General features: G+C 50.6%; 6 protein-coding genes and 3 pseudogenes across 9 annotated transcripts in view; 5 read left to right on the top strand and 4 right to left on the bottom strand.

Moving 5' to 3' along the window:
- Positions 1-114: 114 nt before the first annotated feature.
- LOC117189683 lies at positions 115-15,862 on the top strand (annotated as a pseudogene).
- On the bottom strand, positions 3,658-27,264 carry LOC117189682. 2 transcript variants are annotated; one of them, XM_033394784.1, is made up of 5 exons: positions 26,155-27,264; positions 25,845-26,077; positions 25,387-25,777; positions 24,882-25,324; positions 3,658-3,828 (listed from the first exon to the last, which is right to left on the bottom strand). In XM_033394784.1, the coding sequence occupies exons 1-5, from the start codon at positions 27,169-27,171 to the stop codon at positions 3,771-3,773; spliced, it is 2,142 nt and encodes a 713-aa protein (XP_033250675.1). In that variant the 5' UTR covers positions 27,172-27,264; the 3' UTR covers positions 3,658-3,770. The 2 variants fall into 2 exon arrangements, with proteins under 2 accessions (XP_033250675.1, XP_033250674.1); XM_033394783.1 differs by lacking the exon at positions 3,658-3,828 and having other exon boundaries at positions 22,940-25,324.
- On the bottom strand, positions 4,738-13,272 carry LOC117189675. 2 transcript variants are annotated; one of them, XM_033394779.1, is made up of 4 exons: positions 11,754-13,270; positions 11,444-11,676; positions 10,983-11,376; positions 10,307-10,920 (listed from the first exon to the last, which is right to left on the bottom strand). In XM_033394779.1, exons 1-4 carry the CDS (start codon positions 13,215-13,217, stop codon positions 10,420-10,422), a joined length of 2,592 nt encoding a protein of 863 aa, XP_033250670.1. In that variant the 5' UTR covers positions 13,218-13,270; the 3' UTR covers positions 10,307-10,419. The 2 variants fall into 2 exon arrangements, with proteins under 2 accessions (XP_033250671.1, XP_033250670.1); XM_033394780.1 differs by lacking the exons at positions 10,307-10,920; positions 10,983-11,376 and adding an exon at positions 4,738-4,901 and having other exon boundaries at positions 11,578-11,676; positions 11,754-13,272.
- Positions 5,203-6,615, bottom strand: LOC117189684. Its single transcript, XM_033394785.1, has one exon. It carries the CDS (start codon positions 6,393-6,395, stop codon positions 5,418-5,420), a length of 978 nt encoding a protein of 325 aa, XP_033250676.1. The 5' UTR covers positions 6,396-6,615; the 3' UTR covers positions 5,203-5,417.
- LOC117189670 (condensin complex subunit 3-like) overlaps positions 6,802-27,881 on the top strand; it is a 32,153-nt gene continuing 11,073 nt past the window's right edge. Inside the window, exons 1-4 of the mRNA XM_033394776.1 lie at positions 6,802-7,231; positions 7,328-7,504; positions 7,571-8,388; positions 15,125-16,565. Of these exons, the coding sequence (XP_033250667.1) occupies positions 6,971-7,231; positions 7,328-7,504; positions 7,571-8,388; positions 15,125-16,565 (2,697 nt within the window). The 5' untranslated portion in view covers positions 6,802-6,970. The remainder of the gene's footprint in view (positions 7,232-7,327; positions 7,505-7,570; positions 8,389-15,124; positions 16,566-27,881) is intronic.
- On the top strand, positions 13,496-14,507 carry LOC117189686 (condensin complex subunit 3-like). 2 transcript variants are annotated; one of them, XM_033394787.1, is made up of 3 exons: positions 13,502-13,910; positions 14,007-14,183; positions 14,250-14,507. In XM_033394787.1, the coding sequence occupies exons 1-3, from the start codon at positions 13,650-13,652 to the stop codon at positions 14,481-14,483; spliced, it is 672 nt and encodes a 223-aa protein (XP_033250678.1). In that variant the 5' UTR covers positions 13,502-13,649; the 3' UTR covers positions 14,484-14,507. The 2 variants fall into 2 exon arrangements, with proteins under 2 accessions (XP_033250679.1, XP_033250678.1); XM_033394788.1 differs by lacking the exon at positions 14,007-14,183 and having other exon boundaries at positions 13,496-13,910.
- Positions 14,523-14,895, top strand: LOC117189687 (condensin complex subunit 3-like). Its single transcript, XM_033394789.1, has one exon. It carries the CDS (start codon positions 14,538-14,540, stop codon positions 14,817-14,819), a length of 282 nt encoding a protein of 93 aa, XP_033250680.1. The 5' UTR covers positions 14,523-14,537; the 3' UTR covers positions 14,820-14,895.
- Positions 17,403-20,301, bottom strand: LOC117189689 (annotated as a pseudogene).
- LOC117189672 lies at positions 20,696-24,509 on the top strand (annotated as a pseudogene).

Raw genomic sequence — 27,881 nt, forward strand, 5'->3', positions numbered from 1 at the left:
GTGAAAAAGAAGAATGAGCAACAACGCTACGCTTGTTTGTGTTCCATCGTACACTCACGAAAATTTTACAAATTGTACAGTATAAAGTAATCGAGCAGTATTTAGTTAGTAAAAGCAAAACAAATCACGAAATGCCCAAACCAAAGGCAAAAGCGAAGCCAAAATCCAAAGCGGCGGCAGCAGCCGCATCAAAAAGGGAGGCGACCAAGAACAACAATGCCGTTTCGGCCGAAAAGGAAAACGAAATGGAGATCAGTGATCCGACCTCCGTTCCCATCCGGGAACAATGCAGAGGAGGCGCGGAATCCATGTACACAATAATGCGTCACGCGGAACTCAAGGAGTCACTCCACAAGCGCTACGAAAAGGAGCTGCAGCAACTGTACTCGAGGGTAAGGAACAGCGTCACTGGGACCCGCTGGCTAGCCAGCTGGCTCAGCCGATTAGAACTCGTCCAATCCAACTATGAATTGTCAATTGCCTTGCAGATGGGCCACCAAGAGTTTCTGAACACATTCATCAATGTGCTGAAGACTACTCTAGGCGGAGGAGAGCAACGAGAACGGTAACAAGGCCCTGTCCTTTTGCGCGAAATTCGTGACCAGCTTCGAGTCGGAGAAGACGCACCCCATGATGACTGAAACATTCCACTGGCTGTTGACTGTAAGGGTCTACTGTACTTTACCATTGAGATTCAATTGAATGCTTTTGTTTGTTTGTTTTTCCCAGACATATTCCAGCAGTCCGCACGTTCGCTATCGGATTTGCTACTTTGTGAATCTGATACTTGAGAAACTGGGACCCAATGCGGCACTCGACGACACGCAGTGCGACGAGATTTTCGAGACTATGCTGGAGCGCGTGAAGGACGTGTCGGCCGGTGTGCGCAAGCAAGCAGTCCTGGCCATGCAGCGTCTCCAGATTCCGGACAATACCGTCGATCCAGTTGTCTGCGCCTATCAGTTCCATCTGTCTGCGGATCCCTTGTCCAGCGTGCGCCAGTGCATTATCACCTGCATGGGCCGCAACTACATCACGGTGCCCTACATACTGCAGCGTCTGTGGGACGTGGACGAGAAGGTGCGCCGCCATACGTACGTCAACATGTGCAACTATCCAGTGCGCGCCTACAGGGTGGCGCAGCGCCTGACCCTCCTGGAGCAAGGTCTGAACGACAGCTCGGCCAACGTTAAAAAGACGGTGGTAAACATCATGCTTAAGGCCTGGATCGACTCCTACCAACAGAACTATGTGGCTCTGATAGCGGCCCTCAAGCTGGACTCCAGCGAGGAGGAGCTGATGCGTTTCCGGAGCGTGACCAAGCAAATGTTGCGTGAAATCTTTGAGCAGACCGACAATCAGCAACTGATGGCACAACTGCCCCTCGGTGACGACTGTGAGCTGCATCGATGTGTACCGCTGGAATGTTTCAACGTGGAGCTGTTGCTCTATTGGCAGTGCCTCGGCGACTATCTGGAGAGCACGCAGGCGGACGAAAGCGACCAGGTGCTGCCCAAACTGAGTGTCTTCTGCACCTATGTGAACAAGTGAGTTGAATGAGACCCAAACGAAATCCAAACAGTAAGTGATTGCTATCCATTGTAGGTTCTGTGAGAGCCAGAAACCGGACATGGACAAGTTCGCCCAGATAGAGTTCCAGAACATGCTGCTCTCGCTGGTGGAAATCCTGGACTCGTACGACCTGGGCGACGAGATTGGGCGTAGCAATATGAAGACGTTGAAAAAATCTATTGAAGGACTGTCTGCTCGACCACAAGATCGTCCACGTGCTCGTGCGTTGCATGGAGAAGCTGATCACCGACCTCAATGACCGGATGCAGTTCTTCATTGAGATCATCTACGAGACGTGTGACCTTAATACCAAGCAGAATGAGCTAGTGCACGATCGCAATCTGATCAGTACGTTGCTGGACGACTTGGACACGCCCTCGAAGATGAAGATATCCTCGTTGAAGGTTGAGATCTTAGAGCTGGAGGAACAGGAGGATAACTTTGGACTCCACATATAGGCTCAGTCCGTGAATAAGGAGAAGATGGCTGTCACAGAGGAGTACACGGAGCTGATCAAACCGCTGCTGGTGAAGCACGGCTTTCTGGACATGCCCGCCCGTCCGAAGCTCTCCAACCAGGAGCGTGTCCTGAAAGGCCTGTTCACCTCATACTATATGGTGGCCTCTCCGCATGTCCAGAAGCTCACTCCCAGCATATGTAAGCTGTACAAGGACTTCATTTGCGGCCATCTCCACTCCTCGGATGTGGACATCTTCGAATGGGCCATCAAATGCGGCGTTCTATGAGGCATACACCGAGACGGTGTTCCGGGTTGTATACCATCAGTTCTACAATAGGAAGGAGGTCCGTCTGTGCGAGACCTCTGTCAGCTGTCTTCTCGAGCTGATGGATCACTATGGCATCGACTATGTCGACAAGTTGAGCCGGAAGATAGGTGCTAGGGGGCTGGGGTCTAAGACGTCCAATCGCCGCCAGCTCTATACCGTGCACGATACATACGACGGGGAGGAAGATGGCGATCAGACAGTGCAGAACAGCGAGCATAGCGTCGACATCATTATGGCGATGGGCCGCTATATGGAAATGGTGGTCAACAAGGGCGTGAGCCTGGCCATAGTGCGAGGCCTTTGTCGCTTGGTCCTGCGCGGTCACATCGACGATCGGCCCGAGGTGCTCGAGCAGCTGCTCAAACGCTACTTCAATCCCAACGCAGAGCCAATCATCAGCCAGGTCTTGGGCATGTTCTTTGAGAACCTTGTCCGCCTCAAGAAGCAGGCGCTTCTGCAGACCTGCCTTCTGCCCACTCTGTGGACCGTCATGAACTGCAGCTTCGACGCGCCGCTGAACACCGTTCAGCCCGATTACGTGGTCAAGTTCTTCATCGATTTGACGATTCAGGAAGCCAGCTCCCCGAAGAGCAACATACACAACAGGATCGCTCTGAGCTTCCTGCACTACATACAGAACTATTTCACCGAGCGCAGGGAAATGTGTCGCCTGCTGGCCAAAGAGCTCACCAACCTCACTATTAACGTGCTCAACGGACAGGAAGTCAATGTAGTGCAGTCAGAGCAGGTGTCAGTCACAAATCCTGAAAAATCTGCGACCGAACAAACCCTGACAAACGCATCTGATCCACAGGCTGAAGCATCGGCTATAGCACCAACTGCAACGCAAGTTTCAGAGCCTATCTTAACCACTTTCGGCACTGAGAATCGTGCCCGTGACTGTCCGGGAATGCAGGAATTTTAAAGATTATTGATTTTTCTCTTCTGCTGCTGCTGGTGAACAAGGTCACAACGCTCCAAGGAGCACACACACTCACCATTGTTGACGCAGGCCGTAAACACAATGGACGAGATGGTCAGGAGGAAGTAGGCGAGCGTGAGAAGCACTCGGCACATGGTTCAAGCCACCAGCTTCTATTTAATCTACGCTGGTGTTCCAAATGCTCCGCCCACAATCGCTTGCATGTTTGTTGATATTTTATCGATATATCGATATGGGACCTTATATTATAAGGATGTGCCATTTCATACATCAAACGTATCGCAGAAAACTAAATCCCAGGTTATTTGGCTCATTATGAGCCAGCCAGGAGAGCAACGCTTTGCATGTGTTTTATTTTCGGTGCGATATTTGGCCCCTTTAATAAACTCGACTACAAGCCCATTCGATAAATGGTGCGACAGGAAATTTTGAAATGGAAGCTGGAAAAAGGATTAAATTAAATTAAATTAAAGATACTGCAGTGCCTGGCGACTCTGCATCGGATACAGGTCGCCTACGTTGTACATGAGATCGACGACGTGGGTGGGGCGCAGCATGCGCCAGGGCATAAGCTGGATCTCGATCTCCAGCGGCATCGGCACCTCGTTGTACAGCATCCGGCCGTCGACACTGCGCTCCAGGGTGCAGGGCAGGCCGATCTGATCGGCCAGGGCCTTGAAGAGGATGGCGCGCTCAAACTGGCAGCCACTGTGCACCATGCCCAGGGGTATGAAGTTAGTGTGGTAGACGTAGCGCAGTTCCTGAAGGTGGCATCGCGACGCGTGGCGGGAACACTCCTCCGTCGAGTTGAGGTCGAGGATCTTGAGGTTATCGTTCATCACATTGTGCACGACTTCGGCAATGATCTTGATGCGCTTGGCCACGTTATCAAAATCGATGGCGCTGCGCACCTTTGGCGGATTCTCCACCAGGCCGTGCATCTGTGAATCATCAGATGGGACATGGTTAGCAGCTTATTAAGGATTAGATGGGATAGACCCACCATCAGAGTTTGATTAAGCGTCTCCAGATATTTGGGTAGATGGGGATCGGCAGGACGCTTGCAGTAGCACCAGGTATGATCACCGGCACCATCGGACATCGGAAGGCAGGACTACGGTACTCTCATCAGATCCGCCTCATCCGCCTCCAATAGGTCAAAATTGACCACCAGAACGGCCTCCAGAGGAGAGCAATCGTTGCGTAGAATGTCCTGGAGAGTGCGGAAGTCGTCAAACTTTTTTCTGGACATATAAAAGTCCTTTCCGGCAGTAATGTCGGTGAAGGTTAGGCAGTTTCTAATGAAGAACTTCATCGTGGGGCACTTAGAGAGGATGCTCTCGATGGCCGGTCCCCAGGTGGACACGCAGAAGGCGTGTTTCTGGAACAGTATCAGGCTAAGATCGGGATTGGGATAGGAATATGATAATGCAGGGGGGGTGAGAGTAGTTGGGAGCCGCTTACACTTCCAGAATGCCGCGATCTATGTAGGCGTCGATGAATTCGCTAAAGCGCGTGGTCTGCAGAGTGAAGTTGGTCACAGCCGTCTTGACCAGATTAGAGAGCGACTTCAGAGCCCGCTTGATGGAGGACACAATGTAGTTCTCAAGTTCACGAACATCCTGCTTATCGACGATGGTGCACAGGCAACGGAAGATGTTGTTCACGAGAATGGAATGGGCATAGGAGCGCTGTGGAAGTGGGTGAAAAATGCGTTATAGATGCGAAGACACCACAGAATGAGAGTGCTTCCTGAGACTGCCATTACCATCAAAAGTTGAGCAATTTGCTCGGTGAGCGGACGATGCTGGCCCAGGACTGTTCGGTACTCCTCGTTCTGGGCCAAACTCTCGATGATTACCAGCAGTGAGAGGATCAAATCAATGGAGAGAGTCGGCAGGCCCTGCTGAATGGTGGTGGTGAGGACGCCTGGAATGTCCAAGTCCGTCAGCTCTCCAGCCGTGTCGCGATAGGCTCCGGTCAGGAGGCGATTGATAACCTCGGCTGCCTGCTCCTGGGTCTTGATGATCACCTCCGGGGACTGGAAAATGGACACTAGCTTCTGCAGAGCCCCCTCATCAAACTCGGTCACAATTCGACGCAGTGCGTCCGGATTATCGGCCATGTGGTTGAGCCCGAGGATCACGAAGGTGGCCGATGCCGGGTCGTTCTCCATGAGGCAGCCGAGGAACATGTCCGTGATCTCGGACAGTGTGCATCCTCACCAGATACTGCACGTACTTCGCAGTTTCCGCGAAGATGGATATGATGGTGCAGCGCAGCTCAAGGGACAGGATATCGATTTGGTCCTTCAGGTGCTCGACAATAAGGTCGAAGAGGTTATGCTCGAAGAACAGCTTGGTCATCTTCTCGGACCGGAGAGCCGTGGCCAGCACCTCAATGATCTCGACCGCATCCGGTCCTTGCAGATCTTCGCAAAATGCTTTGACCAGCTGCTCCAGGACATGGAAGCAGCGATGCAGCGGCTCAAACACACTCTGGTCGCTGGTGTCCACCAGGAGGGTCTTCAAGACTTTCAGGGCCGCAAGCCGAATCTCCTGGTATTTGCTGGTCACCTCACAGATAATGCGATCGATGGGAAAGTCGGGAAGAGTGGTAAACTCCAACATCTCCTCTGCACTCTGGATCAGAAGGATCTTGTGAACGGCCTCGATGGAGCTATGAATGGTGTCGGGATTCTCGGAGGTGGCAATCACTGCCTTGAACTTCTGCAAGAGCTCAAAGTTCTCCACAATTCCCTGGGCCACTTTGGGATCACGCAGGCACATGTTTAGCAGGTGCGAGAGATATTCTATGCAGAAATCGTCAGTTTCCTGCAGGTAGAAACTATAGGCCACCTCCAGGATGCCTTCAGTCGTCTCGGGCTCGAGCGTGTTCATGTCCGTGTTGTCCATTAAGGCGTTCATGAGGTACAAGGCGAAGCGTCGGATGATAACGTTCTCCGAATCAATGAAGATTTTCTTCTCCAGCAGCACTTCCAGCATTTTATGCTCCTTCAGCTCCAGTACATTCTCGTCCTGGCGCCGCCATGGCGGCTTATTATGTGACTGAAGACGGTCAACAGGACGCATTCCTCCTTGGAGCTGAGCAGCAGCAGCGCCGTGTCCAAAGTCTTGACGAGGACATTAACCTCGGTGAATGACTTCTCCTCGGACTTTGTGCGGTCCGGGTAAATGGAGCGAGCTTCGTAAACTTTCTTCGTTACTTTAGACATTTTTGTTGAATATTTTGCTGCCGTGTTGTAACGGAATTTGTTTGTGTACTACATTTTTCTCACAGATCACTTTCTTTACTTCATTTTTAAACAGTATCATTAGAAAGTAAACAAAAGTATAAATTGAAATACCCATTTTTTGTTAATTTTTTTAAATTCAAAAGCGAATAAGTTGGAAAGAGGAATCAGATTAACGATGCGATATGTATCGATATATATGTAACATCCCTAGCATCAGTCTTAAATGCACTAATATTACCGCACCCATAGCGTTCTTTTTGAAATTAACAAGCGAATGGGGGTGAAAAAGAAGAATGAGCAACAACGCTACGCTTGTTTGTGTTCCATCGTACACTCACGAAAATTTTACAAATTGTACAGTATAAAGTAATCGAGCAGTATTTAGCTAGTAAAAGCAAAACAAATCACGAAATGCCCAAACCAAAGGCAAAAGCGAAGCCAAAATCCAAAGCGGCGGCAGCAGCCGCATTAAAAAGGGAGGCGACCAAGAACAACAATGCCGTTTCGGCCGAAAAGGAAAACGAAATGGAGATCAGTGATCCGACCTCCGTTCCCATCCGGGAACAATGCAGAGGAGGCGCGGAATCCATGTACACAATAATGCGTCACGCGGAACTCAAGGAGTCACTCCACAAGCGCTACGAAAAGGAGCTGCAGCAACTGTACTCGAGGGTAAGGAACAGCGTCACTGGGACCCGGTGGCTAGCCAGCTGGCTCAGCCGATTAGAACTCGTCCAATCCAACTATGAATTGTCAATTGCCTTGCAGATGGGCCACCAAGAGTTTCTGAACACATTCATCAATGTGCTGAAGACTGTACTCGAGGCGGAGGAGAGCAACGAGAACGGTAACAAGGCCCTGTCCTTTTGCGCGAAATTCGTGACCAGCTTCGAGTCGGAGAAGACGCACCCCATGATGACTGAAACATTCCACTGGCTGTTGACTGTAAGGGTCTACTGTACTTTACCATTGAGATTCAATTGAATGCTTTTGTTGGTTTGTTTTTCCCAGACATATTCCAGCAGTCCGCACGTTCGCTATCGGATTTGCTACTTTGTGAATCTGATACTTGAGAAACTGGGACCCAATGCGGCACTCGACGACACGCAGTGTGACGAGATTCTCGAGACTATGCTGGAGCGCGTGAAGGACGTGTCGGCCGGTGTGCGCAAGCAAGCAGTCCTGGCCATGCAGCGTCTCCAGATTCCGGACAATCCCGTCGATCCAGTTGTCTGCGCCTATCAGTTCCATCTGTCTGCGGATCCCTTGTCCAGCGTGCGCCAGTGCATTATCACCTGCATGGGCCGCAACTACATCACGGTGCCCTACATACTGCAGCGTCTGTGGGACGTGGACGAGATGGTGCGCCGCCATACGTACGCCAACATGTGCAACTATCCAGTGCGCGCCTACAGGGTGGCGCAGCGCCTGACCCTCCTGGAGCAAGGTCTGAACGACAGCTCGGCCAACGTTAAAAAGACGGTGGTAAACATCATGCTTAAGGCCTGGATCGACTCCTACCAACAGAACTATGTGGCTCTGATAGCGGCCCTCAAGCTGGACTCCAGCGAGGAGGAGCTGATGCGTTTCCGGAGCGTGACCAAGCAAATGTTGCGTGAAATCTTTGAGCAGACCGACAATCAGCAACTGATGGCACAACTGCCCCTCGGTGACGACTGTGAGCTGCATCGATGTGTACCGCTGGAATGTCTCAACGTGGAGCTGTTGCTCTATTGGCAGTGCCTCGGCGACTATCTGGAGAGCACGCAGGCGGACGAAAGCGACCAGGTGCTGCCCGAACTGAGTGTCTTCTGCACCTATGTGAACAAGTGAGTTGAATGAGTTGATCAAAAATCTATTGAAGGACTGTCTGCTCGACCACAAGATCGTCCGCGTGCTCGTGCGTTGCATGGAGAAGCTGATCACCGACCTCAATGACCGGATGCAGTTCTTCATTGAGATTATCTACGAGACGTGTGACCTTAATACCAAGCAGAATGAGCTAGTGCACGATCGCAATCTGATCAGTACGTTGCTGGACGACTTGGACACGCCCTCGAAGATGAAGATATCCTCGTTGAAGGTTGAGATCTTAGAGCTGGAGGAACAGGAGGATAACTTTGGGCGCCAGAAGGAGTATATACAGGCTCAGTCCGTGAATAAGGAGAAGATGGCTGTCACAGAGGAGTACACGGAGCTGATCAAACCGCTGCTGGTGAAGCACGGCTTTCTGGACATGCCCGCCCGTCCGAAGCTCTCCAACCAGGAGCGTGTCCTGAAAGGCCTGTTCCCCTCATACTATATGGTGGCCTCTCCGCATGTCCAGAAGCTCACTCCCAGCATATGTAAGCATATGCCGCCATCTCCACTCCTCGGATGTGGACATCTTCGAATGGGCCATCAAATGCGGCGTTCTATGAGGCATACACCGAGACGGTGTTCCGGGTTGTATACCATCAGTTCTACAATAGGAAGGAGGTCCGTCTGTGCGAGACCTCTGTCAGCTGTCTTCTCGAGCTGATGGATCACTATGGCATCGACTATGTCGACAAGTTGAGCCGGAAGATAGGTGCTAGGGGGCTGGGGTCTAAGACGTCCAATCGCCGCCAGCTCTATACCGTGCAGGATACATACGACGGGGAGGAAGATGGCGATCAGACAGTGCAGAACAGCGAGCATAGCGTCGACATCATTATGGCGATGGGCCGCTATATGGAAATGGTGGTCAACAAGGGCGTGAGCCTGGCCATAGTGCGAGGCCTTTGTCGCTTGGTCCTGCGCGGTCACATCGACGATCGGCCCGAGGTGCTCGAGCAGCTGCTCAAACGCTACTTCAATCCCAACGCAGAGCCAATCATCAGCCAGGTCTTGGGCATGTTCTTTGAGAACCTTGTCCGCCTCAAGAAGCAGGCGCTTCTGCAGACCTGCCTTCTGCCCACTCTGTGGACCGTCATGAACTGCAGCTTCGACGCGCCGCTGAACACCGTTCAGCCCGATTACGTGGTCAAGTTCTTCATCGATTTGACGATTCAGGAAGCCAGCTCCCCGAAGAGCAACATACACAACAGGATCGCTCTGAGCTTCCTGCACTACATACAGAACTATTTCACCGAGCGCAGGGAAATGTGTCGCCTGCTGGCCAAAGAGCTCACTATTAACGTGCTCAACGGACAGGAAGTCAATGTAGTGCAGTCAGAGCAGGTGTCAGTCACAAATCCGAAATCTGCGACCGAACAAACCCTGACAAACGCATCTGATCCACAGGCTGAAGCATCGCCTATAGCACCAACTGCAACGCAAGTTTCAGAGCCTATCTTAACCACTTTCGGCACTGAGAATCGTGCCCGTGACTGTCCGGGAATGCAGGAATTTTAAAGATTATTGATTTTTCTCTTCTGCGGCTGCTGGTGAACAAGGTCACATCGCTCCAAGGAGCACACACACTCACCATTGTTGACGCAGGCCGTAAACACAATGGACGAGATGGTCAGGAGGAAGTAGGCGAGCGTGAGAAGCACTCGGCACATGGTTCAAGCCACCAGCTTCTATTTAATCTACGCTGGTGTTCCAAATGCTCCGCCAACAGTCGCTTGCATGTTTGTTGATATTTTATCGATATATCGATATGGGACCTTATATTATAAGGATGTGCCATTTCATACATCAAACGTATCGCAGAAAACTAAATCCCAGATTATTTGGCTCATTATGAGCCAGCCAGGAGAGCAACGCTTTGCATGTGTTTTATTTTCGGTGCGATATTTGGCCCCTTTAATAAACTCGACTACAAGCCCATTCGATAAATGGTGCGACAGGAAATTTTGAAATGGAAGCTGGAAAAAGGATTAAATTAAATTAAATTAAAGATACTGCAGTGCCTGGCGACTCTGCATCGGATACAGGTCGCCTACGTTGTACATGAGATCGACGACGTGGGTGGGGCGCAGCATGCGCCAGGGCATAAACTGGAGGGTCTTCTTGTCGCAGTGAACATCCTTGTCGATCTCCAGCGGCATCGGCACCTCGTTGTACAGCATCCGGCCGTCGACACTGCGCTCCAGGGAGCAGGGCAGGCCGATCTGATCGGCCAGGGCCTTGAAGAGGATGGCACGCTCAAACTGGCAGCCACTGTGCACCATGCCCAGGGGTATGAAGTTAGTGTGGTAGACGTAGCGCAGTTCCTGAAGGTGGCATCGCGACGCGTGGCGGGAACACTCCTCCGTCGAGTTGAGGTCGAGGATCTTGAGGTTATCGTTCATCACATTGTCCACGACTTCGGCAATGATCTTGATGCGCTTGGCCACGTTATCAAAATCGATGGCGCTGCGCACCTTTGGCGGATTCTCCACCAGGCCGTGCATCTGTGAATCATCAGATGGGACATGGTTAGCAGCTTATTAAGGATTAGATGGGATAGACCCACCATCAGAGTTTGATTAAGCGTCTCCAGATATTTGGGTAGATGGGGATCGGCAGGACGCTTGCAGCAGCACCAGGTATGATCACCGGCACCATCGGACATCGGAAGGCAGAACGACGGAACTCTCATCAGATCCGCCTCATCCGCCTCCAATCGGTCAAAATTGACCACCAGAACGGCCTCCAGAGGAGAGCAATCGTTGCGTAGAATGTCCTGGAGAGTGCGGTAGTCGTCAAACTTTTTTCTGGACACATAAAAGTCCTTGCCGGCAGTAATGTCGGTGAAGGTTAGGCAGTTTCTAATGCAGAACTTCATCGTGGGGCACTTAGAGAGGATGCTCTCGATGGCCGGTCCCCAGGTGGACACGCAGAAGGCGTGTTTCTGGAACAGCATCAGGCTAAGATCGGGATTGGGATAGGAATATGATAATGCAGGGGGGGTGAGAGTAGTTGGGAGCCGCTTACACTTCCAGAATGCCGCGATCTATGTAGGCGTCGATGAATTCGCTAAAGCGCGTGGTCTGCAGAATGAAGTTGGTCACAGCCGTCTTGACCATATTAGAGAGCGACTTCAGAGCCCGCTTGATGGAGGACACAATGTAGTTCTCAAGCAGCACCTCACGAACATCCTGCTTATCGACGATGGTGCACAGGCAACGGAAGATGTTGTTCACGAGAATGGAATGGGCATAGGAGCGCTGTGGAAGTGGGTGAAAAATGCGTTATAGATGCCAAGACACCACAGAATGAGAGTGCTTCCTGAGACTGCCATTACCATCAAAAGTTGACCAATTTGCTCGGTGAGCGGACGATGCTGGCCCAGGACTGTTCGGTACTCCTCGTTCTGGGCCAAACTCTCGACGATTACCAGCAGAGAGAGGATCAAATCAATGGAGAGAGTAGGCAGGCCCTGCTGAATGGTGGTGGTGAGGACGCCTGGAATGTCCAAGTCCGTCAGCTCTCCAGCCGTGTCGCGATAGACTCCGGTCAGGAGGCGATTGATAAACTCGGCTGCCTGCTCCCGGGTCTTGATGATCACCTCCGGGGACTGGAAAATGGACACTAGCTTCTGCAGAGCCCCCTCATCAAACTCGGTCACAATTCGACGCAGTGCGTCCGGATTATCGGCCATGCGGTTGAGCCCGAGGATCACGAAGGTGGCCGGTGCCGGGTCGTTCTCCATGAGGCAGCCGAGGAACATGTCCGTGATCTCGGCAGTGTGCATCCTCACCAGATACAGCACGTACTTCGCAGTTTCCGCGAAGATGGATATGATGGTGCAGCGCAGCTCAAGGGACAGGATATCGATTTGGTCCTTCAGGTGCTCGACAATAAGGTCGAAGAGGTTATGCTCGAAGAACAGCTTGGTCATCTTCTCGGACCGGAGAGCCGTGGCCAGCACCTCAATGATCTCGACCGCATCCGGTCCTTGCAGATCTTCGCAAAATGCTTTGACCAGCTGCTCCAGGACATGGAAGCAGCGATGCAGCGGCTCAAACACACTCTGGTCGCTGGTGTCCACCAGGAGGGTCTTCAAGACTTTCAGGGCCGCAAGCCGAATCTCCTGGTATTTGCTGGTCACCTCACAGATAATGAGATCGATGGGAAAGTCGGGAAGAGTGGTAAACTCCAACATCTCCTCTGCACTCTGGATCAGAAGGATCTTGTGAACGGCCTCGATGGAGCTATGAATGGTGTCGGGATTCTCGGAGGTGGCAATCACTGCCTTGAACTTCTGCAAGAGCTCAAAGTTCTCCACAATTCCCAGGGCCACTTTGGGACCACGCAGGCACATGTTTAGCAGGTGCGAGAGATATTCTATGCAGAAATCGTCAGTTTCCTGCAGGTAGAAACTATAGGCCACCTCCAGGATGCCTTCAGTCGTCTCGGGCTCGAGCGTGTTCATGTCCGTGTTGTCCATTAAGGCGTTCATGAGGTACAAGGCGAAGCGTCGGATGATAACGTTCTCCGAATCAATGAAGATTTTCTTCTCCAGCAGCACTTCCAGCATTTTATGCTCCTTCAGCTCCAGTACATTCTCGTCCTGGCGCCGCGTAAAGTCTATTATGTGACTGAAGACGGTCAACAGGACGCATTCCTCCTTGGAGCTGAGCAGCAGCAGCGCCGTGTCCAAAGTCTTGACGAGGACATTAACCTCGGTGAATGACTTCTCCTCGGACTTTGTGCGGTCCGGGTAAATGGAGCGAGCTTCGTAAACTTTCTTCGTTACTTTAGACATTTTTGTTGAATATTTTGCTGCCGTGTTGTAACGGAATTTGTTTGTGTACTACATTTTTCTCACAGATCACTTTTTTTCTTTCATTTTTAAACAGTATCATTAGAAAGTAAACAAAAGTATAAATTGAAATACCCATTTTTTGTTAATTTTTTTAAATTCACAAGCGAATAGGTTGGAAAGAGGAATCAGATTAACGATGCGATATGTATCGATATATATGTAACATCCCTAGCATCAGTCTAAAATGCACTAATATTACCGGACGCGTAGCGTTCATTTTGAAATTAACAAGCAAATGGGGGTGAAAAAGAAGAATGAGCAACAACGCTACGCTTGTTTGTGTTCCATCGTACACTCACGAAAATTTTACAAATTGTACAGTATAAAGTAATCGAGCAGTATTTAGTTAGTAAAAGCAAAACAAATCACGAAATGCCCAAACCAAAGGCAAAAGCGAAGCCAAAATCCAAAGCGGCGGCAGCAGCCGCATCAAAAAGGGAGGCGACCAAGAACAACAATGCCGTTTCGGCCGAAAAGGAAAACGAAATGGAGATCAGTGATCCGACCTCCGTTCCCATCCGGGAACAATGCAGAGGAGGCGCGGAATCCATGTACACAATAATGCGTCACGCGGAACTCAAGGAGTCACTCCACAAGCGCTACGAAAAGGAGCTGCAGCAACTGTACTCGAGGGTAAGGAACAGCGTCACTGGGACCCGCTGGCTAGCCAGCTGGCTCAGCCGATTAGAACTCGTCCAATCCAACTATGAATTGTCAATTGCCTTGCAGATGGGCCACCAAGAGTTTCTGAACACATTCATCAATGTGCTGAAGACTGTACTCGAGGCGGAGGAGAGCAACGAGAACGGTAACAAGGCCCTGTCCTTTTGCGCGAAATTCGTGACCAGCTTCGAGTCGGAGAAGACGCACCCCATGATGACTGAAACATTCCACTGGCTGTTGACTGTAAGGGTCTATTGTACTTTACCATTGAGATTCAATTGAATGCTTTTGTTTGTTTGTTTTTCCCAGACATATTCCAGCAGTCCGCACGTTCGCTATCGGATTTGCTACTTTGTGAATCTGATACTTGAGACACTGGGACCCAATGCGGCACTCGACGACACGCAGTGCGACGAGATTATCGAGACTATGCTGGAGCGCGTGAAGGACGTGTCGGCCGGTGGGCGCAAGCAAGCAGTCCTGGCCATGCAGCGTCTCCAGATTCCGGACAATCCCGTCGATCCAGTTGTCTGCGCCTATTAGTTCCATCTGTCTGCGGATCCCTTGTCCAGCGTGCGCCAGTGCATTATCACCTGCATGGGCCGCAACTACATCACGGTGCCCTACATACTGCAGCGTCTGTGGGACGTGGACGAGAAGGTGCGCCGCCATACGTACGTCAACATGTGCAACTATCCAGTGCGCGCCTACAGGGTGGCGCAGCGCCTGACCCTCCTGGAGAAAGGTCTGAACGACAGCTCGGCCAACGTTAAAAAGACGGTGGTAAACATCATGCTTAAGGCCTGGATCGACTCCTACCAACAGAACTATGTGGCTCTAATAGCGGCCCTCAAGCTGGACTCCAGCGAGGGGAGCTGATGCGTTTCCGGAGCGTGACCAAGCAAATGTTGCGTGAAATCTTTGAGCAGACCGACAATCAGCAACTGATGGCACAACTGCCCCTCGGTGACGACTGTGAGCTGCATCGATGTGTACCGCTGGAATGTCTCAACGTGGAGCTGTTGCTCTATTGGCAGTGCCTCGGCGACTATCTGGAGAGCACGCAGGCGGACGAAAGCGATCAGGTGCTGCGCGAACTGAGTGTCTTCTGCACCTATGTGAACAAGTGAGTTGAATGAGACCCAAACGAAATCCAAACAGTAAGTGATTGCTATCCATTGTAGGTTCTGTGAGAGCCAGAAACCGGACATGGACAAGTTCGCCCAGATAGAGTTCCAGAACATGCTGCTCTCGCTGGTGGAAATCCTGGACTCGTACGACCTGGGCGAAGAGATTGGGCGTAGCAATATGAAGACGTTGATCAAAAATCTATTGAAGGACTGTCTGCTCGACCACAAGATCGTCCGCGTGCTCGTGCGTTGCATGGAGAAGCTGATCACCGACCTCAATGACCGGATGCAGTTCTTCATTGAGATCATCTACGAGACGTGTGACCTTAATAACAAGCAGAATGAGCTAGTGCACGATCGCAATCTGATCAGTACGTTGCTGGACGACTTGGACACGCCCTCGAAGATGAAGATATCCTCGTTGAAGGTGAAGATCTTAGAGCTGGAGGAACAGGAGGATAACTTTGGGCGCCAGAAGGAGTATATACAGGCTCAGTCCGTGAATAAGGAGAAGATTGCTGTCACAGAGGAGTACACGGAGCTGATCAAACCGCTGCTGGTGAAGCACGGCTTTCTGGACATGCCCGCCCGTCCGAAGCTCTCCAACCAGGAGCGTGTCCTGAAAGGCCTGTTCACCTCATACTATATGGTGGCCTCTCCGCATGTCCAGAAGCTCACTCCCAGCATATGTAAGCTGTACAAGGACTTCATTTGCCGCCATCTCCACTCCTCGGATGTGGACATCTTCGAATGGGCCATCAAATGCGGCAACGCCTACAGTATGTTCTATGAGGCATACACCGAGACGGTGTTCCGGGTTGTATACCATCAGTTCGACAATAGCAAGGAGGTCCGTCTGTGCGAGACCTCTGTCAGCTGTCTTCTCGAGCTGATGGATCACTATGGCATCGACTATGTCGACAAGTTGAGCCGGAAGATAGGTGCTAGGGGGCTGGGGTCTAAGACGTCCAATCGCCGCCAGCTCTATACCGTGCAGGATACATACGACGGGGAGGAGGATGGCGATCAGACAGTGCAGAACAGCGAGCATAGCGTCGACATCATTATGGCGATTGTCGGCTATATGGAAATGGTGGTCGACAAGGGCGTGAGCCTGGCCATAGTGCGAGGCCTTTGTCGCTTGGTCCTGCGCGGTCACATCGACGATCGGCCCGAGGTGCTCGAGCAGCTGCTCAAACGCTACTTCAATCCCAAGGCAGAGCCAATCATCAGCCAGGTCCTGGGCATGTTCTTTGAGAACCTTGTCCGCCTCAAGAAGCAGGCGCTTCTGCAACCCTGCCTTCTGCCCACTCTGTGGACCGTCATGAACTGCAGCTTCGACGCGCCGCTGAACACCGTTCAGCCCGATTACGTGGTCAAGTTCTTCATCGATTTGACGATTCAGGAAGCCAGCTCCCCGAAAAGCAACATACACAACAGGATCGCTCTGAGCTTCCTGCACTACATACAGAACTATTTCACCGAGCGCAGGGAAATGTGTCGCCTGACTGAAATGTTGGAGATGGCTGACAAACTGATCACGGTGAGAACATTTTCTGAATATCCATTGCGGAAGCGCTGTATCATTCGTTTGGTTCGGTTTTCAGAGCGAACTAGAGCCGCGTGTGGTCAAGAACATTAAAGTCTTTAAGACGATGCTCGACGGTAGCTTTAATCCACCATCACGTGAGGCGCGCGACGATCTGGAAAGCGACGAGGAGTGCGACACTGCGACTGTGGCATCTGAAAATGTAGTGCAGTCAGAGCAGGTGTCAGTCACAAATCCTGAAAAATCTGCGACCGAACAAACCCTGACAAACGCATCTGATCCACAGGCTGAAGCATCGGCTATAGCACCAACTGCAACGCAAGTTTCAGAGCCTATCTTAACCACTTTCGGCACTGAGAATCGTGCCCGTGACTGTCCGGGAATGCAGGAATTTTAAAGATTATTGATTTTTCTCTTCTGCGGCTGCTGGTGAACAAGGTCACATCGCTCCAAGGAGCACACACACTCACCTTTGTTGACGCAGGCCGTAAACACAATGGACGAGATGGTCAGGAGGAAGTAGGCGAGCGTGAGGAGCACTCGGCACATGGTTCAAGCCACCAGCTTCTATTTAATCTACGCTGGTGTTCCAAATGCTCCGCCAACAGTCGCTTGCATGTTTGTTGATATTTTATCGATATATCGATATGGGACCTTATATTATAAGGATGTGCCATTTCATACATCAAACGTATCGCAGAAAACTAAATCCCAGGTTATCTGGCTCATTATGAGCCAGCCAGGAGAGCAACGCTTTGCATGTGTTTTATTTTCGGTGAGATATTTTTTTCGACGATTAGATTAATAGAAATATCTAGACTGTAAGTGCTTACCAAATCACAGACCCAATTGCCTATTATATTCCAAGAAGGAAGAGTACGCAAATATTTCACCGCTCCTTATTATTATTATTCCGATATATCGATATATTAATGTTTTAAAATTGATACATTCGATATAGCAATATTAAAATTTATAAAATTTGACTTATCGATGTACGATATTTTTTAAAAATTACAATCCCAATCGCTTGCGCAGTGGACTGTGGATAGGACTAGCTGAGACCAAAACCACTGCTTCTTTGGCCCCTTTAATAAACTCGATAACAAGCCCATTCGATAAATGGTGCGACAGGAAATTTTGAAATGGAAGCTGGAAAAAGGATTAAATAAAAAAATCTGTGATCAATAGAGGCGCAGATACTGCAGTGCCTGGCGACTCTGCATCGGATACAGGTCGCCTACGTTGTACATGAGATCGACGACGTGGGTGGGGCGCAGCATGCGCCAGGGCATAAACTGGAGGGTCTTCTTGTCGCAGTGAACATCCTTGTCGATCTCCAGCGGCATCGGCACCTCGTTGTACAGCATACGGCCGTCGACACTGCGCTCCAGGGTGCAGGGCAGGCCGATCTGATCGGCCAGGGCCTTGAAGAGGATGGCGCGCTCAAACTGGCAGCCACTGTGCACCATGCCCAGGGGTATGAAGTTAGTGTGGTAGACGTAGCGCAGTTCCTGAAGGTGGCATCGCACCGCGTGGCGGGAACACTCCTCCGTCGAGTTGAGGTCGAGGATCTTGAGGTTATCGTTCATCACATTGTGCACGACTTCGGCAATGATCTTGATGCGCTTGGCCACGTTATCAAAATCGATGGCGCTGCGCACCTTTGGCGGATTCTCCACCAGGCCGTGCATCTGTGAATCATCAGATGGGACATGGTTAGCAGCTTATTAAGGATTAGATGGGATAGACCCACCATCAGAGTTTGATTAAGCGTCTCCAGATAATTGGGTAGATGGGGATGGGCAGGACGCTTGCAGTAGCACCAGGTATGATCACCGGCACCATCGGACATCGGAAGGCAGAACGACGGAACTCTCATCAGATCCGCCTCATCCGCCTCCAATCGGTCAAAATTGACCACCAGAACGGCCTCAAGAGAGCAATCGTTGCGTAGAATGTCCTGGAGAGTGCGGAAGTCGTCAAACTTTTTTCTGGACACATAAAAGTCCTTGCCGGCAGTAATGTCGGTGAAGGTTAGGCAGTTTCTAATGCAGAACTTCATCGATGGTGCACAAGCAACGGAAGATGTTGTTCACGAGAATGGAATGGGCATAGGAGCGCTGTGGAAGTGGGTGAAAAATGCGTTATAGATGCCAAGACACCACAGAATGAGAGTGCTTCCTGAGACTGCCATTACCATCAAAAGTTGAGCAATTCGCTCGGTGAGCGGACGATGCTGGCCCAGGACTGTTCGGTACTCCTCGTTCTGGGCCAAACTCTCGACGATTACCAGCAGAGAGAGGATCAAATCAATGGAGAGAGTAGGCAGGCCCTGCTGAATGGTGGTGGTGAGGACGCCTGGAATGTCCAAGTTCGTCAGCTCTCCAGCCGTGTCGCGATAGGCTCCGGTCAGGAGGCGATTGATAAACTCGGCTGCCTGCTCCCGGGTCTTGATGATCACCTCCGGGGACTGGAAAATGGACACTAGCTTCTGCCGAGCCCCCTCATCAAACTCGGTCACAATTCGACGCAGTGCGTCCGGATAATCGGCCATGCGGTTGAGCCCGAGGATCACGAAGGTGGCCGGTGCCGGGTCGTTCTCCATGAGGCAGCCGAGGAACATGTCCGTGATCTCGGCAGTGTGCATCCTCACCAGATACTGCACGTACTTCGCAGTTTCCGCGAAGATGGATATGATGGTGCAGCGCAGCTCAAGGGACAGGATATCGATTTGGTCCTTCAGGTGCTCGACAATAAGGTCGAAGAGGTTATGCTCGAAGAACAGCTTGGTCATCTCGGACCGGAGAGCCGTGGCCAGCACCTCAATGATCTCGACCGCATCCGGTCTTTGCAGAACTTCGCAAAATGCTTTGACCAGCTGCTCCAGGACATGGAAGCAGCGATACAGCGGCTCAAACACACTCTGGTCGCTGGTGTCCACCAGGAGGGTCTTCAAGACTTTCAGGGCCGCAAGCCGAATCTCCTGGTATTTGCTGGTCACCTCACAGATAATGCGATCGATGGGAAAGTCGGGAAGAGTGGTAAACTCCAACATCTCCTCTGCACTCTGGATCAGCAGGATCTTGTGAACGGCCTCGATGGAGCTATGAATGGTGTCGGGATTCTCGGAGGTGGCAATCACTGCCTTGAACTTCTGCAAGAGCTCAAAGTTCTCCACAATTCCCTGGGCCACTTTGGGATCACGCAGGCACATGTTTAGCAGGTGCGAGAGATATTCTATGCAGAAATCGTCAGTTTCCTGCAGGTAGAAACTATAGGCCACCTCCAGGATGCCTTCAGTCGTCTCGGGCTCGAGCGTGTTCATGTCCGTGTTGTCCATTAAGGCGTTCATGAGGTACAAGGCGAAGCGTCGGATGATAACGTTCTCCGAATCAATGAAGATTTTCTTCTCCAGCAGCACTTCCAGCATTTTATGCTCCTTCAGCTCCAGTACATTCTAGTCCTGGCGCCGCGTAAAGTCCATTATGTGACTGAAGACGGTCAACAGGACGCATTCCTCCTTGGAGCTGAGCAGCAGCAGCGCCGTGTCCAAAGTCTTGACGAGGACATTAACCTCGGTGAATGACTTCTCCTCGGACTTTGTGCGGTCCGGGTAAATGGAGCGAGCTTCGTAAACTTTCTTCGTTACTTTAGACATTTTTGTTGAATATTTTGCTGCCGTGTTGTAACGGAATTTGTTTGTGTACTACATTTTTCTCACAGATCACTTTCTTTCTTTCATTTTTAAACAGTATCATTAGAAAGTAAACAAAAGTATAAATTGAAATACCCATTTTTTGTTAATTTTTTTAAATTCAGAAGCGAATAGGTTGGAAAGAGGAATCAGATTAACGATGCGATATGTATCGATATATATGTAACATCCCTAGCATCAGTCTAAAATGCACTAATATTACCGCACGCGTAGCGTTCTTTTTGAAATTAACAAGCGAATGGGTGAAAAAGAAGAATGAGCAACAACGCTACGCTTGTTTGTGTTCCATCGTACACTCACGAAAATTTTACAAATTGTACAGTATAAAGTAATCAAGCAGTATTTAGTTAGTAAAAGCAAAACAAATCACGAAATGCCCAAACCAAAGGGAAAAGCGAAGCCAAAATCCAAAGCGGCGGCAGCAGCCGCATCAAAAAGGGAGGCGACCAAGAACAACAATGCCGTTTCGGCCGAAAAGGAAAACGAAATGCAGATCAGTGATCCGACCTCCGTTCCCATCCGGGAACAATGCAGAGGAGGCGCGGAATCCATGTACACAATAATGCGTCACGCGGAACTCAAGGAGTCACTCCACAAGCGCTACGAAAAGGAGCTGCAGCAACTGTACTCGAGGGTAAGGAACAGCGTCACTGGGACCCGCTGGTTAGCCAGCTGGCTCAGCCGATTAGAACTCGTCCAATCCAACTATGAATTGTCAATTGCCTTGCAGATGGGCCACCAAGAGTTTCTGAACACATTCATCAATGTGCTGAAGACTGTACTCGAGGCGGAGGAGAGCAACGAGAACGGTAACAAGGCCCTGTCCTTTTGCGCGAAATTCGTGACCAGCTTCGAGTCGGAGAAGACGCACCCCATGATGACTGAAACATTCCACTGGCTGTTGACTGTAAGGGTCTACTGTACTTTACCATTGAGATTCAATTGAATGCTTTTTTTGTTTGTTTTTCCCAGACATATTCCAGCAGTCCGCACGTTCGCTATCGGATTTGCTACTTTGTGAATCTGATACTTGAGAAACTGGGACCCAATGCGGCACTCGACGTCACGCAGTGCGAAGAGATTCTCGAGACTATGCTGGAGCGCGTGAAGGACGTGTCGGCCGGTGTGCGCAAGTAAGCAGTCCTGGCCATGCAGCGTTTCCAGATTCCGGACAATCCCGTCGATCCAGTTGTCTGCGCCTATAAGTTCCATCTGTCTGCGGATCCCTTGTCCAGCGTGCGCCAGTGCATTATCACCTGCATGGGCCGCAACTACATCACGGTGCCCTACATACTGCAGCGTCTGTGGGACGTGGACGAGAAGGTGCGCCGCCATACGTACGTCAACATGTGCAACTATCCAGTGCGCGCCTACAGGGTGGCGCAGCGCCTGACCCTCCTGGAGAAAGGTCTGAACGACAGCTCGGCCAACGTTAAAAAGACGGTGGTAAACATCATGCTTAAGGCCTGGATCGACTCCTACCAACAGAACTATGTGGCTCTGATAGCGGCCCTCAAGCTGGACTCCAGCGAGGAGGAGCTGATGCGTTTCCGGAGCGTGACCAAGCAAATGTTGCGTGAAATTTTTGGCAGTGCCTCGGCGACTATCTGGAGAGCACGCAGGCGGACGAAAGCGACCAGGTGCTGCCCGAACTGAGTGTCTTCTGCACCTATGTGAACAAGTGAGTTGAATGAGACCCAAACGAAATCCAAACAGTAAGTGATTGCTATCCATTGTAGGTTCTGTGAGAGCCAGAAACCGGACATGGACAAGTTCGCCCAGATAGAGTTCCAGAACATGCTGCTCTCGCTGGTGGAAATCCTGGACTCGTACGACCTGGGCGACGAGATTGGGCGTAGCAATATGAAGACGTTGATCAAAAATCTATTGAAGGACTGTCTGCTCGACCACAAGATCGTCCGCGTGCTCGTGCGTTGCATGGAGAAGCTGATCACCGACCTCAATGACCGGATGCAGTTCTTCATTGAGATCATCTACGAGACGTGTGACCTTAATAACAAGCAGAATGAGCTAGTGCACGATCGCAATCTGATCAGTACGTTGCTGGACGACTTGGACACGCCCTCGAAGATGAAGATATCCTCGTTGAAGGTGAAGATCTTAGAGCTGGAGGAACAGGAGGATAACTTTGGGCGCCAGAAGGAGTATAAACAGGCTAAGTCCGTGAATAAGGAGAAGATTGCTGTCACAGAGGAGTACACGGAGCTGATCAAACCGCTGCTGGTGAAGCACGGCTTTCTGGACATGCCCGCCCGTCCGAAGCTCTCCAACCAGGAGCGTGTCCTGAAAGGCCTGTTCACCTCATACTATATGGTGGCCTCTCCGCATGTCCAGAAGCTCACTCCCAGCATATGTAAGCTGTACAAGGACTTTATTTGCCGCCATCTCCACTCCTCGGATGTGGACATCTTCGAATGGGCCATCAAATGCGGCAACGCCTACAGTATGTTCTATGAGGCATACACCGAGACGGTGTTCCGGGTTGTATACCATCAGTTCGACAATAGCAAGGAGGTCCGTCTGTGCGAGACCTCTGTCAGCTGTCTTCTCGAGCTGATGGATCACTATGGCATCGACTATGTCGACAAGTTGAGCCGGAAGATAGGTGCTAGGGGGCTGGGGTCTAAGACGTCCAATCGCCGCCAGCTCTATACCGTGCAGGATACATACGACGGGGAGGAGGATGGCGATCAGACAGTGCAGAACAGCGAGCATAGCGTCGACATCATTATGGCGATTGGCCGCTATATGGAAATGGTGGTCGACAAGGGCGTGAGCCTGGCCATAGTGCGAGGCCTTTGTCGCTTGGTCCTGCGCGGTCACATCGACGATCGGCCCGAGGTGCTCGAGCAGCTGCTCAAACGCTACTTCAATCCCAACGCAGAGCCAATCATCAGCCAGGTCCTGGGCATGTTCTTTGAGAACCTTGTCCGCCTCAAGAAGCAGGCGCTTCTGCAACCCTGCCTTCTGCCCACTCTGTGGACCGTCATGAACTGCAGCTTCGACGCGCCGCTGAACGCCGTTCAGCCCGATTACGTGGTCAAGTTCTTCATCGATTTGACGATTCAGGAAGCCAGCTCCCCGAAGAGCAACATACACAACAGGATCGCTCTGAGCTTCCTGCACTACATACAGAACTATTTCACCGAGCGCAGGGAAATGTGTCGCCTGCTTGCCAAAGAGCTCACCAACCTCACTATTAACGTGCTCAACGGACAGGAAGTCAAGACTGAAATGTTGGAGATGGCTGACAAACTGATCACGGTGAGAACATTTTCTGAATATCCATTGCGGAAGCGCTGTATCATTCGTTTGGTTCGGTTTTCAGAGCGAACTAGAGCCGCGTGTGGTCAAGAACATTAAAGTCTTTAAGACGATGCTCGACGGTAGCTTTAATCCACCATCACGTGAGGCGCGCGACGATCTGGAAAGCGACGAGGAGTGCGACACTGCGACTGTGGCATCTGAAAATGTAGTGCAGTCAGAGCAGGTGTCAGTCACAAATCCTGAAAAATCTGCGACCGAACAAACCCTGACAAACGCATCTGATCCACAGGCTGAAGCATCGGCTATAGCACCAACTGCAACGCAAGTTTCAGAGCCTATCTTAACCACTTTCGGCACTGAGAATCGTGCCCGTGACTGTCCGGGAATGCAGGAATTTTAAAGATTATTGATTTTTCTCTTCTGCGGCTGCTGGTGAACAAGGTCACATCGCTCCAAGGAGCACACACACTCACCTTTGTTGACGCAGGCCGTAAACACAATGGACGAGATGGTCAGGAGGAAGTAGGCGAGCATGAGGAGCACTCGGCACATGGTTCAAGCCACCAGCTTCTATTTAATCTACGCTGGTGTTCCAAATGCTCCGCCAACAGTCGCTTGCATGTTTGTTGATATTTTATCGATATATCGATATGGGACCTTATATTATAAGGATGTGCCATTTCATACATCAAACGTATCGCAGAAAACTAAATCCCAGGTTATCTGGCTCATTATGAGCCAGCCAGGAGAGCAACGCTTTGCATGTGTTTTATTTTCGGTGCGATATTTTTTTCGACGATTAGATTAATAGAAATATCTAGACTGTAAGTGCTTACCAAATCACAGACCCAATTGCCTATTATATTCCAAGAAGGAAGAGTACGCAAATATTTCACCGCTCCTTATTATTATTATTCCGATATATCGATATATTAATGTTTTAAAATTGATACATTCGATATGGCAATATTAAAATTTATAAAATTTGACTTATCGATGTACGATATTTTTTAAAAATTACAATCCCAATCGCTTGCGCAGTGGACTGTGGATAGGACTAGCTGAGACCAAAACCACTGCTTCTTTGGCCCCTTTAATAAACTCGATTACAAGACCATTCGATAAATGGTGCGACAGGAAATTTTGAAATGGAAGCTGGAAAAAGGATTAAATAAAAAAATCTCAGTGATCAATAGAGGCGCAGATACTGCAGTGCCTGGCGACTCTGCATCGGATACAGGTCGCCTACGTTGTACATGAGATCGACGACGTGGGTGGGGCGCAGCATGCGCCAGGGCATAAACTGGAGGGTCTTCTTGTCGCAGTGAACATCCTTGTCGATCTCCAGCGGCATCGGCACCTCGTTGTACAGCATCCGGCCGTCGACACTGCGCTCCAGGGTGCAGGGCAGGCCGATCTGATCGGCCAGGGCCTTGAAGAGGATGGCGCGCTCAAACTGGCAGCCACTGTGCACCATGCCCAGGGGTATGAAGTTAGTGTGGTAGACGTAGCGCAGTTCCTGAAGGTGGCATCGCACCGCATGGCGGGAACACTCCTCCGTCGAGTTGAGGTCGAAGATCTTGAGGTTATCGTTCATCACATTGTGCACGACTTCGGCAATGATCTTGATGCGCTTGGCCACGTTATCAAAATCGATGGCGCTGCGCACCTTTGGCGGATTCTCCACCAGGCCGTGCATCTGTGAATCATCAGATGGGACATGGTTAGCAGCTTATTAAGGATTAGATGGGATAGACCCACCATCAGAGTTTGATTAAGCGTCTCCAGATATTTGGGTAGATGGGGATGGGCAGGACGCTTGCAGTAGCACCAGGTATGATCACCGGCACCATCGGACATCGGAAGGCAGAACGACGGAACTCTCATCAGATCCGCCTCATCCGCCTCCAATCGGTCAAAATTGACCACCAGAACGGCCTCCAGAGAGCAATCGTTGCGTAGAATGTCCTGGAGAGTGCGGAAGTCGTCAAACTTTTTTCTGGACACATAAAAGTCCTTGCCGGCAGTAATGTCGGTGAAGGTTAGGCAGTTTCTAATGCAGAACTTTATCGTGGGGCACTTAGAGAGGATGCTCTCGATGGCCGGTCCCCAGGTGGACACGCAGAAGGCGTGTTTCTGGAACAGCATCAGGCTAAGATCGGGATTGGGATAGGAATATGATAATGCAGGGGGGGTGAGAGTAGTTGGGAGCCGCTTACACTTCCAGAATGCCGCGATCTATGTAGGCGTCGATGAATTCGCTAAAGCGCGTGGTCTGCAGAATGAAGTTGGTCACAGCCGTCTTGACCAGATTAGAGAGCGACTTCAGAGCCCGCTTGATGGAGGACACAATGTAGTTCTCAAGCAGCACCTCACGAACATCCTGCTTATCGACGATGGTGCACAGGCAACGGAAGATGTTGTTCACGAGAATGGAATGGGCATAGGAGCGCTGTGGAAGTGGGTGAAAAATGCGTTATAGATGCCAAGACACCACAGAATGAGAGTGCTTCCTGAGACTGCCATTACCATCAAAAGTTGAGCAATTTGCTCGGTGAGCGGACGATGCTGGCCCAGGACTGTTCGGTACTCCTCGTTCTGGGCCAAACTCTCGACGATTACCAGCAGAGAGAGGATCAAATCAATGGAGAGAGTAGGCAGGCCCTGCTGAATGGTGGTGGTGAGGACGCCTGGAATGTCCAAGTCCGTCAGCTCTCCAGCCGTGTCGCGATAGGCTCCGGTCAGGAGGCGATTGATAAACTCGGCTGCCTGCTCCCGGGTCTTGATGATCACCTCCGGGGACTGGAAAATGGACACTAGCTTCTGCAGAGCCCCCTCATCAAACTCGGTCACAATTCGACGCAGTGCGTCCGGATTATCGGCCATGCGGTTGAGCCCGAGGATCACGAAGGTGGCCGGTGCCGGGTCGTTCTCCATGAGGCAGCCGAGGAACATGTCCGTGATCTCGGCAGTGTGCATCCTCACCAGATACTGCACGTACTTCGCAGTTTCCGCGAAGATGGATATGATGGTGCAGCGCAGCTCAAGGGACAGGATATCGATTTGGTCCTTCAGGTGCTCGACAATAAGGTCGAAGAGGTTATGCTCGAAGAACAGCTTGGTCATCTCGGACCGGAGAGCCGTGGCCAGCACCTCAATGATCTCGACCGCATCCGGTCTTTGCAGAACTTCGCAAAATGCTTTGACCAGCTGCTCCAGGACATGGAAGCAGCGATGCAGCGGCTCAAACACACTCTGGTCGCTGGTGTCCACCAGGAGGGTCTTCAAGACTTTCAGGGCCGCAAGCCGAATCTCCTGGTATTTGCTGGTCACCTCACAGATAATGCGATCGATGGGAAAGTCGGGAAGAGTGGTAAACTCCAACATCTCCTCTGCACTCTGGATCAGCAGGATCTTGTGAACGGCCTCGATGGAGCTATGAATGGTGTCGGGATTCTCGGAGGTGGCAATCACTGCCTTGAACTTCTGCAAGAGCTCAAAGTTCTCCACAATTCCCTGGGCCACTTTGGGATCACGCAGGCACATGTTTAGCAGGTGCGAGAATATAACTAAACTATAGACGACGGCGTTAGATCAAAGTGATTGCCGAAGTGGCGGCGGCAGAGAGCCCCTTTAGCGGGAGAGCGCAGCAGCTCTGCAGAACGTCAACGTTTTACAACATAGGCGGCTCTCTCTGCTCATACAATAATAATGTTAAAGTTACGGTTATTCTTCAGCGGCTGGCCCGAACAGTTACTTTAGACATTTTTGTTGAATATTTTGCTGCCGTGTTGTAACGGAATTTGTTTGTGTACTACATTTTTCTCACAGATCACTTTCTTTCTTTCATTTTTAAACAGTATCATTAGAAAGTAAACAAAAGTATAAATTGAAATACCCATTTTTGTTAATTTTTTTAAATTCACAAGCGAATAGGTTGGAAAGAGGAATCAGATTAACGATGCGATATGTATCGATATATATATGTAACATCCCTAGCATCAGTCTAAAATGCACTAATATTACCGCACGCGTAGCGTTCTTTTTGAAATTAACAAGCGAATGGGGGTGAAAAAGAAGAATGAGCAACAACGCTACGCTTGTTTGTGTTCCATCGTACACTCACGAAAATTTTACAAATTGTACAGTATAAAGTAATCGAGCAGTATTTAGTTAGTAAAAGCAAAACAAATCACGAAATGCCCAAACCAAAGGCAAAAGCGAAGCCAAAATCCAAAGCGGCGGCAGCAGCCGCA

The sequence above is a fragment of the Drosophila miranda genome (genome assembly GCF_003369915.1).
Source record: "Drosophila miranda strain MSH22 chromosome Y unlocalized genomic scaffold, D.miranda_PacBio2.1 Contig_Y1_pilon, whole genome shotgun sequence".
Taxonomy (NCBI): domain Eukaryota; kingdom Metazoa; phylum Arthropoda; class Insecta; order Diptera; family Drosophilidae; genus Drosophila; species Drosophila miranda.

What these genes read in the sequence shown, in the direction of transcription:
- LOC117189684 (XM_033394785.1), bottom strand. Translation starts at nt 6,395, where the DNA reads ATGCGTCCTGTTGACCGTCTTCAGTCACATAATAAGCCGCCATGGCGG.
- LOC117189675 (XM_033394779.1), bottom strand. Translation starts at nt 13,217, where the DNA reads ATGTCTAAAGTAACGAAGAAAGTTTACGAAGCTCGCTCCATTTACCCG. An exon ending in GATCGCGGCATTCTGGAAGT is followed by an intron (nt 11,377 to 11,443) that starts GTAAGCGGCTCC and finishes TCCCGATCTTAG; the next exon opens with CCTGATGCTGTTCCAGAAAC. An exon ending in CGCTTAATCAAACTCTGATG is followed by an intron (nt 10,921 to 10,982) that starts GTGGGTCTATCC and finishes GATGATTCACAG; the next exon opens with ATGCACGGCCTGGTGGAGAA.
- LOC117189686 (XM_033394787.1), top strand. Translation starts at nt 13,650, where the DNA reads ATGCCCAAACCAAAGGCAAAAGCGAAGCCAAAATCCAAAGCGGCGGCA. An exon ending in TGCAGCAACTGTACTCGAGG is followed by an intron (nt 13,911 to 14,006) that starts GTAAGGAACAGC and finishes ATTGCCTTGCAG; the next exon opens with ATGGGCCACCAAGAGTTTCT. An exon ending in CATTCCACTGGCTGTTGACT is followed by an intron (nt 14,184 to 14,249) that starts GTAAGGGTCTAT and finishes TGTTTTTCCCAG; the next exon opens with ACATATTCCAGCAGTCCGCA.
- LOC117189687 (XM_033394789.1), top strand. Translation starts at nt 14,538, where the DNA reads ATGGGCCGCAACTACATCACGGTGCCCTACATACTGCAGCGTCTGTGG.
- LOC117189682 (XM_033394783.1), bottom strand. Translation starts at nt 27,171, where the DNA reads ATGTGCCTGCGTGATCCCAAAGTGGCCCAGGGAATTGTGGAGAACTTT. An exon ending in GATCGCGGCATTCTGGAAGT is followed by an intron (nt 25,778 to 25,844) that starts GTAAGCGGCTCC and finishes TCCCGATCTTAG; the next exon opens with CCTGATGCTGTTCCAGAAAC. An exon ending in CGCTTAATCAAACTCTGATG is followed by an intron (nt 25,325 to 25,386) that starts GTGGGTCTATCC and finishes GATGATTCACAG; the next exon opens with ATGCACGGCCTGGTGGAGAA.